The sequence below is a fragment of the Gopherus flavomarginatus genome, chromosome 3 (assembly GCF_025201925.1).
Source record: "Gopherus flavomarginatus isolate rGopFla2 chromosome 3, rGopFla2.mat.asm, whole genome shotgun sequence".
Taxonomy (NCBI): Eukaryota; Metazoa; Chordata; order Testudines; family Testudinidae; genus Gopherus; species Gopherus flavomarginatus.
This window is the reverse complement of record NC_066619.1, coordinates 26,237,895-26,250,327: the sequence shown is the minus strand read 5'-3', so window position 1 is coordinate 26,250,327 and position 12,433 is coordinate 26,237,895. Positions and strand designations below refer to the sequence as shown.

Here is a 12,433-nt window from a genome sequence, read left to right as displayed (position 1 = left end):
TAAAACCTGCCTTAATAGAATTAAAGGTGAAAAGCCATGGAAACATTAGCATCGAACTTTGGTGCCAAATTTGATTTGTATCCCTATTCTTGTTTTTCTTCACTAACTATTTCACCTTGTTCTAATAGTTGTTTACATGATTATTTCATTGTCTTCTAGACTATATACAATCGATGCAAACTTGCTGTTAACTCCAGCCCGCCAGAAAGCAGCAGCAGCAACATAATCATCAATGGATCTTACCCTAGTTCTGCTCCAAGGTACTAAGAACAATATTATTTTTCTGCATCAAAATATTAAAAGCATTAGCATACTTTTTAAGTAAGCAGAAATGTGCAAATAAAGACCTGGTACCTGTGCTGGCGAGAGTGCACTCTAAATTGAACATGACATGGTGATTGAAAGCTGTTTGTCACGTTTCTCCTTCCTTGCCTATGAGGTAGCTGCAGATCTCAGTGCTTCTATTTTTGTTTATTTTTAATTGTTTTAAATTTTGTTATCTTTCTTCCTCTACTTTGTCATAGGCAAGACAAGAGAACTGAGGTTTTTAGAAAGAATTTGAATATGCCAAGAGAGGCGCTTTTGTGAATTTCTTCCTTTATCCCACAGACCTAATGTTTATTACAGTTTTTGACCATAAGAGTGTGCTTCAGAGACACAGTCTTTCCTTTGTATATGTGTTAGTTATCTCCAAGACTGTAAAACTCTGTAAATTTCAAACTCAAAAGTTATGACAGGTGCTCTATATCTGTCTGCTGGCAGAGAAGAAATCACACTCACATGGCTGAGTTGTAGTGTGATAATTGGAGCACTGAAATCATAAAATCCAAATCTTTCTGGCTTTTCCCCATTTGACCATAAACAAATTTCTTAACCTTTGTGTGTTATATCCATGTTTGAAAAAATAATGTAATACTCTTACTTGTCTCACAGAGACCTGAGGCTTAGTTAATTGTCAGTAAGCTGTTCTGAGATTCTGGGATGCAAATTGATGTGTATGTGCAAAATTTTTATTATTTCATCACCCCAAAGTGGAGAATATTAAGGTTGTTTAACACCAAAAAGTCAGGAAATACCAGCATTAAAGTGGCATGCACAGCTCTTTTTCCCCTTGATGGGTATGCATTGCTCAACAGTCTTAAAATTTAAGACTTTCTATTTCTCAAATAATGCATTATCCTACAATCTCTTCTACAACTTTAAATAAACCACTATCACATCTTTTTACTGTAGTACACTGTACATAAGAACGGCCATACTGGGTCAGACCAGTGGTCCATATAGTCCCATATCCTGTGTTCTGACAGTGGCCAGTGGCAGGTGCTTCAGATGGAATGAACAGGACAGATAATCATCAAATGATCCATCCCTTGTCATCCATTCCCAGCTCCTGGCAAACAGAGACTAGGGACACTTTAGAGCAGGGGTTGGCAACCTTTCAGAAGCGGTGTGTCGTGTCTTCATTTATTCACTCTAATTTAAGGTTTCACGTGCCGGTAATACATTTGAACATTTTAGAAGGTCTCTTTCTATAAGTCTATAATATATAACTAAACTATTCTTGTATGTAAAGTAAATAAGGTTTTTAAAATGTTTAAGAAGCTTCATTTAAGATTAAATTAAAATGCAGAGCCCCCTGGACTGCCCGGGCAGTGTGAGTGGCACTGAAAATCAGCTTGCGTGCCACCTTTGGCACGCGTGCCAGAGGTTGCCTACCCCTGCTTTACAGCATGGTTTTACATCCCTGCCCATCCTGGCTAAAAGCCCTGGATGGATCTAACCTCCATGAACTTATCTAGTTATTTTTTGAGCCCTGTTATAGTCTTTGCTCTCACAACATCTTCTGGCAAAGAGTTCCACAGGTTGACTGTGCGTTGTGTGGAGAAATACTTCTGTTTGTTTTGTTTTTTTAAGCCTGCCACTTCCTATTTAATTTCATTTGGTGACCTCTAGTTCTTGTGTTACGAGGAGGAGTAAATAACACTTCCTTATTTCTCCACACTAGTCATGGTTTTATAGACCTCAATCATATTCCCCCCCCTTAGTTGTCTCTTTTCCAATCTGAAAAGTCCAAGTCTTATTAAATTCTCCTCATATGGAAGCTGTTCCCTACCCCTAATCATTTTTGTTGCCCTTTCCTGTATCTTTTCCAATTCCAATATATCTTTTTTGAGATGAGGCAACCATATCTGCAAGCAGTATTCCAGATGTGGGCATACTATGGATTTATATAGAGGCAATATGATGATTTCTGTTGTCTTCTCTCTCCCTTTCCTAATGATTCCCAACATTCTGTTAACATTTTTGACTGCCGCTGCACATTGAGTGGATGTCAGTGACTCCAAGATCTCTTTCGTGAGTGGTAACAGCTAATTTGGACTCCATAATTTTATATGTATACTTGGGATTATGTTTTCCAGTGTGCATTACTTTGCATTTATCAACATTGAATTTCATCTGCCATTTTGTTGCCCAGTCACTTAGTTTTGTGAGATCCTTTTGGAACTGTTTTCAGTCAGCATTGGGCTTAACTATCTTAAGTAGTTTGATATCCTCTGCAAATTCTGGCCACCTACTGTTTGCCCCTTTTTCCAGATAATTTCTGAATATATTGAATAGTACTGGTCCCAGTATAGTCCCCTGGGAGACACCACTATTTACCTCTCTCCATTCTGAAAATGGACCGTTTTTTCCTACTCTTTGTTTACTATCTTTTAACCAGTTACCAATCCATGAGAGGACCTTCCCTCTTATCCCATGACATCTTACTTTGCATGAGAGCCTTTGGTAGGGATCTTGTCAAAGGCTTTCTGAAAATCTAAGCATACTATATCCACTGGATCACCCTTCTCCACATGCTTGTTGACTCCCTCAAGAAATTCTATTAGGTTGGTGAGGCATGATTTCTCTTTACAGAAAACCTGTTGACTCTTCCCCCAACAAATCATGTTCATCTGTATGTCTGATAATTCTGTTACTATAGTTTCAGCCAATTTGTCTGGTACTGAAGTTAAGCTTACTGGCCTGTAATTGCCAGGATCACCTATGGAACTGTCTTTAAAAATTGGCATCACATTAACTATCCTCGAGTCATCTGGTACAGAAGCTGATTTAAATGATAAGTTACATACTGTGGTTAGTAGCTGCAATTTCACATTTGAGTTCCTTCAGAACTCTTGGGTGAATACCATCTGGTCTTGGTGACGTATTACTGTTTAATTTATCAATTTGTTACAAAAGCTCCACTAACGATACCTCAATCTGGGATAGCTCCTCAGATTTGTCACCTGAAAAGAATGGCTCGGGTTTGGGAATCTCCCTCTTATTCTCAGCCATGAAGATCAATGCAAAGAACTCATTTGGTTTCTCCTCAATGGCCTTATCTTCATTTAGTGTTCCTTTTAGCATCTCAATTGTCCAGTGGCCCCACTGGTTGTTTAGTAGGCTTCCTGCTTCAGATATACTTTGCTTTTACTTTTTGAGTCTTCGGTTAGCTTTCCTTCAAATTCTTTGTTTTTGCACAGACATTAACTAAATATAACTTTTTTTTTTTTTTTTTTTTTTTAGTCTGCAATCATGTTGGTCATGCAGCCTTCCTTAGTTTGAGACATTGGCAGATCATTCAAAATATCTCTGATTAAACTACTCTACATGTGCAAATTGTTCATAACTGGCAAATCAAAACTAACTGTTCACTGAAACACTCCAAAACACTTTTCAATAACTGTAAAAGCAGCAAAGAATCCTGTGGCACCTTATAGACTTTTGGAGCATGAGCTTTCGTGGGTGAATACCCACTTCGTCAGATGTACGTAGTGGAAATTTCCAGGGGCAGGTATATATATGCAAGCAAGCTAGAGATAATGAAGTTAGTTCAATCAGAGGGGATGAGGTTTTTGTAGGAGAACACTTCAACCTCCCTGGCCACACTATAGCAGACCTTAAGGTGGTCATCCTGCAGCAAAAAAACTTCACGACCAGACTTCAAAGAGAAACTGCTGAGCTCCAGTTCATCTGCAAATTTGACACCATCAGCTCAGGATTAAACAAAGACTGTGAATGGCTTGCCAACTACAGAATCAGTTTCTCCTCCCTTGGTTTTCACACCTCAACTGCTAGAACAGGGCCTCATCCTCCCTGATTGAACTAGCCTCATTATCTCTAGCTTGCTTGCATATATATACCTGCCCCTGGAAATTTCCACTACATGCATCTGACAAAGTGGGTATTCACCCACGAAAGGTGCATCTGACAAAGTGGGTATTCACCCACGAAAGCTCATGCTCCAAAACGTCTGTTAGTCTGTAAAGTGCCACAGGATTCTTTGCTGCTTTTACCGATCCAGACTAACATGGCTACCTCTCTGATACTTTCTCAATAACTGCTCTCTCTGTCAAACAGTAACTTTCTTATCCCTTCCGTTCCTACTGCTTTGATACACAAGCAGATAAAGTTATTCTGTAAGAAATGTGTTGGTGATTAGAAGCATTTTTTTCACACTCCTTGTACTCAGCAGCTTGGGTGGTTTTGCTCAAACTTTCCAGCTTTCTCAGGCAAAGACTAGATTTGGAAAGTGTCAGCCCATTGAGTGAAAGGGTGGGATTTTTTTGTTTTTTTTTGTTTTTTGTTTTTATAAAGATGAGTGACTCTCAAACTGAGTTATAATAGAAATAGGTAACTGCACTGTTATTACTAACTGCTCTGGGTAGAGTTTTCCAAAGCTTCTAAGGAAGTTATGCACCCAGCTTCCATTTAAAGTTAATGGGAGTTAGACACCTACTCCTTTAGGTGTTTTTGAAAATCCCACCCCCCAGAAATAATTATGTAATACATAGAAGGGAAAACAACCATTTACTTTTTTTCATGTTGGCTCTTTTTTCCCCCTAAGATCTTGTTCTCTGAAAAAGAAACATTCTATGTAAGACAAATACGACTATATTTTACTGAACATGACCAAAAAAATTGCCTTACTAGTTGACTTCTGGTGAGTCTCTGATAGAATGCCAGTCGGGACTACCCTTTTTTTTTTTTTTTTTTTTTTCCTTAAGAGAAATTGTCCTGTCCAGATATGTACTGTTTGTGGTGCCAGTATTTATCAGTATAATTTTAAAGTGGGCTATAAACTAAATCTCTTACGAAACATGTTAGTCATGCGAAAACATTTAATTAAAACAGTATTCTTCAGTGGCAAGACTGAAAATAGTTTCTGGATAGAAGTGATTAATATTATGATATTTAGATTTTACAATTAACATGTGGCTCTCTGACCTTTTTTTACAGAAAACATAGGTGCTCGAAACCATGGAGTTATATCCCTGATGGAATTATGCCAATCTTCTGGCGTGTAGTATACTGGACATCACAGTTCTTAACCTGGTAAGTGAGGCAAACAGATGGCAAAGAGAACAATATATATTGTGAAAATAAAAATTACTAGTATTTACAATACCTTTTAAGATTTCGTTCTGAAAGATTTTTACATTGACATCTGATGGTCTGGCAAAAGAAAATTGTTTTGAAATCAAATACCTTACAACTGTAGTTTCAATAAAGCATTTAAACATGTTTAACTCCCATTAACTGACGGGGATTTAATGAGGAATATAGCCAATTTAAAAACTAAAGCACTGCTAGTAAAACGTAGTTAAGTATATTTGTCTTGTATTAAGTCCAAAATGAAAGAGTTTTTGTTTAGCAAACTGAATGTTCCTTACATTGGCCATTCTGATGCTAATAAAAATGGTCTTTCATTCTCTGCTGTTGTTGCTTCTGTATACTCTTGGGGGAGCAAGCTCCACAAACTATATCTAATATTCTGAGTCAGAGAGAGAATCTTAGCACAGAACAAAACAGCAAACCGACAAAACCATTACTGCCCAAGAGCAAAATGTTACAAGGTCTCTCTGTTCAGCAGTGTTCTCTTTTTTTTAGGGTGAATTCTTCCAAGAAATGTGTGTAAAGAACAAATCTGACATTTCATCATTATGAAAGGCTATAGAAAGGACTTGGGGAATTTGAAAGCTACATAAGAGAAGGCACATGCCTGCAGTAGCTGCAACAAATATGTTTAAAGGGAAAACAATATGTATATGCCTTGTTTTAGGTACATTGGGTAGTGTATTAATGTGAAACGATGACCCAGAGGAGCAAACCCTGTACTTCTCTCATAAGTGGTGGTTCGTCATACTAAAGCTGTCTATAAATGTTAATCTAAACACAAGTTATTTCAAGGTTTACTGTCAACTAGATGTATCTAAAGAGAACACAAATGTAATAGGTAACAGGTTTTGCTAGGAGAACTCTGCAAGTGAAAATTGGCAAATAAGGTAAGATGGAGAAATCTTACATCATTAATGTGTTTTTGTTTGGTTCTAGGATACTGTTACCTTTCATGCAGTCATATGCTAGATCAGGAGGGTTCTCCATTACTGGAAAGATTAAAACTGCATTGATTGAGAATGCAATCTATTATGGCACTTACTTGCTGATTTTTGGAGCATTTTTAATATACGTGGCTGTAAATCCAAATATCAGTCTACAATGGTAAGAGTAGTACTATTGTAAGTATTTGTCTTTGTTCTTTAAAATGCTTTTGTATTTCTCACAATATCCCTGCAATGGAGAAGTTGGGCAGTACTAATCTAACCTAGAATTCTGATTTTGCTCTAGACTTTCCCTGAATATATATTACCTTTTCTACTGATTTTTCAGGAAAAATGTGTGTGTGTGTAATTTGTATATGATTTAGTCTGATTTCCAATATTTTCTCTCTAGCACTTGCTTTTCAGATGGCATTTCTGGAAAAACTTTCATTGGTCAGGTATTTTTAGGAAGACTGTCATTAGAAAGGCTTGTGGTAGTATTGTCTGTTTAAACATTTCTGGGATTACACTTAAATTTTTGATCTGGGTCTTTATTTGCAGTTAACTTTGAAATGGAAGACTTCATTCAATAAATGTTTTTTTCAAATCCTGCAATGTAGTATTTACAAATAAACTTGCTAGCATTAAAAAAGACACTTGAATATATGGAAAATAGTACAAATTAATATAAACCTCTATCGTCATCTCTGATGTGGTAGTCTATTGCTCCAGCAGGTTTGCTGCTGGGTTTTCTGATTTATTTTTCCCCCCCTGCATGCCCCCACCCCTTAAGCTTCAGAGGCAGGAAAAAGGTGGCTCTTGTATGTTGTTTTTCCCAGCATAGTCTGCCTGTCAGCACTCTGTATGGGTGCTCCTGGTGAACAGCACTCGCGTTGCTCCTTGAAGGCAGAGGTTTTTTGGTGGCTTTTTCTGTGTCTGTGAAAACGTAATTACTTACTGGAGGTCACTATTCTGTTTTAGGAACCAGCTTCAGACAATTGGGATAGCAGCTGCCAACACCTGGGGTCTTTTCCTTCTTGTGTTGTTGTTGGGGTATGGTTTGGTGGAAATTCCACGTTCTCACTGGAATGGAGCAAAAAGGGGGTACCTTCTTATGAAGACTTATTTCAAGGTTGCCAAACTGATGACTGAAAAAGCAGATGCAGAGGAGAACTTAGAGGATATTATGGAGGTAAACAAGCTAATTTTAATTAAGAAGTATAAAGTGGTGAGAGTTTAATTACTCATCTTCAATTCCACTTCCTCAAAAGAAGGAACATTTTAAGTAACATGAGCCTGCTTTCAAAAGCAACTGTCATGAAATTATTTAACTGCCCAGAGATCCCAGTTGGGGTGCTAGGTATTGTATAAAATCAGAAGTAAAAACAGTATCTGCTCTGAAGAGCTTACAAACTGCTACATGGTGGTAATTTGATATGATATATTGGCAATGAGAACAGCAATTGTCAAGTGTTGACTCTTGGAGCAATGCTGAGCAATAAGGGTGCATGCGTGAAGATTAAGTGCACAGACCCCAGTAATGCTCATGCAGCTTACACTGTTAACACTTCTGTGCACTACTTAAAAAACTTTCGTTCTTAAAAATCTGTCTTGTAATAAGAGATTCAGGATCTGTTTCTTGGTTCTATTTATACTTCTTTTTGATGAGTGAACAGAAGGTATATTTGTTTTCCAAAGAGATTCTCCTGAGAAATGCGCTACCATTATTATTCATTCCTATGATTTGCCATTGGCAATAGAATCATATCTTCTGTTAGGAACAAAGTGTGAATCAAACAAATTCAACAACTAGTATTTACTGTCCTGTTCTAGTGCCCATACCATAAAATTATGCTTTCAACACTTGTGGGGATTTGTATGGTAATGGTAACTCCTTCCTATGTATGGGATATGGTAAAATGGCAGCAGAAACGTCATCTCCTTATTCTGGGGATGTTTTGGTGACAGAGATACTGACAATTTTGCAGATTTATGAACTGAAAATTACACTCCCGGAGCTTTTAGAACTTCCTATATTCAGTCATAGTCTGTGACCTAAAAAGCACTCCTGGCTGGAGTGATTGCTGACAGATTTTGAGGTCCAGTATCTGCAACCCACAAGAATTACAACATGCAGAGTATCATTCGTTCTAGAAAGCAAAACCAGTGCTAAAATGTCTAGTATCTGAAAGCTTGTCATGATTTTAAGGTTTGAAATTTTATGAACTTATTCTGAAAGTGAATGCACTATCCCTAGGAAATCTGAGATTCATATGATATACATTCCTTGACATAGGTGAAATTCTTAAGGGCAGTAATACCTGTGACCTCAGGCAGTGCTGACACCAGCTCAAAGAATTCAACTATAGATCTCCAGATAAACTTATCACTGATACACCCGAAGAACTGTAGATTTCAGTTTTCCTGTAGGAGCACAGAAAACACCCAGATCCTTGAATAAACTCTCATAAAATAGTTATCTCATGCATTTCCAATAGGATGTAGGAAGATATCTGGTTCTCCCATCTCTTTGACCTGTCCAAGACTGGTGCATCACTGAGTTCTTGGCTGGAAACAGCTGTGACAAAACTTGCCTGTGTGATAGGCAGCATCTTCCATATACTCAGCTATTATTGATGCTTGTCAAACGTTCTCTGAAATGTGGCAACCAGAGATGAGGGCAATACCTAGGCATAGGGATTACACGGTATTCAGAAAATCCTTAATGGCAGCAAGGGGATTCTCTGAAGGAACCTGGGATGAGTCACTTTCTGCCACTTCCAAGTTTACTTCCCACGTGAGTCACCACAACAAATATCTAAAGCCACTAGCAGTGCACCCTGACTTATTTTGCATGCCTTATAACCCTCTCACATTGAATCACATACCAACAATATATGACAAAATCAGGCAAGAATAAAACTTATTTCCCATCCCCAAATTAAAACAAAAGCATTTTCCCCTCAACATGCCTGCTTAAAAACAGACCATCAGTTTCTTTGTGTGTGTGTGTGCGCGCTCTCTCTCTCTCACACACACTTTCACTCTCTCACACTCTCTAGCGTTTGTAGGTCTATTTGATGCCAAGAGTTTTTTATTTTTTATTTACTTTCCTATACTATAGGGAATATTGTGAAATTATTTTATATTGTTGATTGCGTAATAAAGCTCAGCAACATTCATTGGTAAGAAGTTTCAAAATTTTTAAAGAATCATTTGGATTGGCAAGGACCTCTAGTGGGTCACATAAGATTTCCACTTAAGAGCTTTAAGCCACTTCATACACTGAAATGACATGTAACGTTTGTGGGTCGTGTTTTTGTTTGTTTGTTTGTTTGTTTGTTTTTAAACAGGAAGTCCGTAAAGTGAATGAGAGTATCAAGTATAATCACCCTCTGAGAAAATGTGTTGATACAATATTGAAAAAGGTAATTAATGAATTCTACCATATTAGAGATTCTTGCTCTTTTTGGTAAGTTCCTGAACATATCAAAACCTGACCTTTTAGCCCCTTTAAGACTCTCATCCAATGTTAGAATTTCTTTTCTTGTGGTTTATTTTGTTTCAATAAATAAAAATCTTTTGAAAGCTGTTATTCTTAAAAGCTTGATGAAATAATGTTATGAAATGTGAAATGATTAAATTGGGATTCTGTTTATAGTATTAGGACTTTTTTTCTAGAATACGGAAAAAAGCACACAGTATTTTTTAACGTAATTTAACTTTTAAAAAAGATTTTTATCTTGATGATCTACTGACCTAACACTTGAGTTATAATTTATCATTTCTTGTTTGAGAGTCAACCGCAGATGTCATTGCACAGAGTGTAGTATGGTGTGTATATATAAGTGGTAGGAAATGTGTGGCATGCGAGCTGATTTTCAGTGGCACTCACACTGCCCGGGTCCTGGCACCGTTAAGGAGGGGCTCTGCATTTTAATTTAATTTTAAATGAATCTTCTTAAATATTTTACTTTACATACAACAATAGTTTAGTTATATATTATAGACTGAAAGAAAGAGACTTTCTAAAAACATTAAAATGTATGACTGGCACACAAAACCTTAAATTAGAGTGAATAAATGAAGACTCAGCACACCACTTCTGAAAGGGTTCCTCCCTCTATTCTATAAATGTAGATAGGCTATTCTTTGGTGGGTGACATATTTGTTTTCATATCAAGCACTAAAATTACGTTGGATAACTGAAAAAGATAAATCTTCTTCTTCTATGTGCTGTATCCTATTCTGAATTTATTCATACAAACTTGAATAAAATACATTTTTCTTTAACAAGATATGTCTTTTTTTGTATTCTCAGAATGTGATCATTTACAGACAGGGAAATGCAGACTCCACTTTTACAAGTAAATCCTTTGTAATGTCGGAGGGGAAAGAAATTGAATATTTTAAGTGAAATGCATTTCAGTTGCATCCACTGTCCAAAAAAAATATTTTAAGACTTCAATAAAATACCATATCCTACTGGTAATGTATGCTCTGCTTCCATAAATGAAGAATTTCAATTATTTTCCTTTTCTTACCAGTGTCCTACTGAATACCAGGAAAGAATGGGTAGGAACATGGATGACTATGAAGATTTTGATGACAGGCAAAACAACTATCCCAGTGAGAAAAATCTGGTCAAACTTCACAAACAGGTAACTCCGATAAGTTTCTGTTGCAACATCACTTCTCCTGCTAATGTATTCATTTAAGACCATTGTTTGTTCTAAATTAGTTGACATTTAAAATAAACTAAGATCCTTAATTTACATGATATTATTTTTATTCTGCTTGTAAAACCGTACCTGTTTTGTTCTGTTTCTGAAAGTGGAACAAAACATGTATTAATGTATGAAATTCAAAAGGAATATCTAGAGGAATAAAAATTGCTTATCCCATGATATGTTGTAGCATGTTGTGATGAGGCATACCACTGTGTGCTGTAATGAAGAATCTCAAACAGAAATTGTAGTGAAAGTGCACAAAACACATTGGGGAGATAGAGAAAGAAAATGGTGGGGGAAAGAAATGCTCAGTTTTGAAATATTCCTTTCACATCTCTTTTTATAAATAGATTAAATACACACCATCAAAAATTAGGCAGAAGTCATCTTTGTACCTGTTACTCCTTTTCAACTTTAGCAGCTAGTTTCTTCAGAGCCTTGTAAGTTGTTCCAGTTGGGAGTAGAAATTGATGACGGAATCTTATTCAGTGCAGTCTTGTCTGTTTACAGGGAATGTACAAAGTCCTGCTTCTCCAAATGCAGGAGAAACTAAAGTAGTAGTTTCTTAGTTAACAGACCTAAACCACTTTCAGTCAGCACTCCTGACTCAGAACCTCTCTTTAGGCTTTTCCCAGGGTCACATCTTTTCCCAGGGCTTACAGACTGGTGCTTGGCTTTCTTGCACTCCTTCTGAGGCTATGTCTACATTGCAACTAGGAGATGTGATTGTAACTTGTGTAGGTATACCGCAAGTACAGCTCCACCCAGGAACCATATATGAGTAGCTATCCCATGGTGCCACAACTACACGACTGCTGTTACTCAAGCTAGCTTTGATTTAACTAGATGAAACCTAACCTGGGTATGTATACATCTGCTACAGTCACATCTCCCATTTGCAGTATAGACATACCCTAAGTCCCTTTCAGGTCAAATCTATACTACAGGGTTCATTTGACACAAGTTACGTTGGCATACTGCTGCCAGCTTTTGTATATCACTCAGGTGCGTGTATGCTTGGCTGTTTGTTGTCGCTGTGCCTTCTCACTCCAAATATTTGCATCAATAGAAAATGTGATATGCCATGGGTAATATCCCAGCATTCCCTGCACCGCCATACAGCTCAGTGCTTTTGTTAAACATTTTTGCAGTGATTTGTGGGATAGCAGCAATTTGCCCAGGGATTTCTGGGAACTAAAGTTCAAGTTCTCATCCCATAATGCTTGTTCTATCTCATAACTTTTGCACTGTTTTTTAAAATTCCTACAGTCCTGAGTGCTACTTTTCAGTCTCTGCCATCTGCCTAACAGAAATATGGACCCTGTAGAGCTCATCAACATT

The 12,433-nt window shown here is 37.1% G+C and overlaps 1 protein-coding gene across 1 annotated transcript in view; it reads left to right on the top strand.

Annotated features, from left to right (window-relative positions):
• Positions 1 to 12,433, top strand: part of LMBRD2 (LMBR1 domain containing 2) — a 41,264-nt gene that overhangs the window by 5,746 nt on the left and 23,085 nt on the right. Inside the window, exons 3-8 of the mRNA XM_050943789.1 lie at positions 160 to 260; positions 5,281 to 5,376; positions 6,376 to 6,543; positions 7,344 to 7,554; positions 9,716 to 9,790; positions 10,910 to 11,023. Of these exons, the coding sequence (XP_050799746.1) occupies positions 160 to 260; positions 5,281 to 5,376; positions 6,376 to 6,543; positions 7,344 to 7,554; positions 9,716 to 9,790; positions 10,910 to 11,023 (765 nt within the window). The remainder of the gene's footprint in view (positions 1 to 159; positions 261 to 5,280; positions 5,377 to 6,375; positions 6,544 to 7,343; positions 7,555 to 9,715; positions 9,791 to 10,909; positions 11,024 to 12,433) is intronic.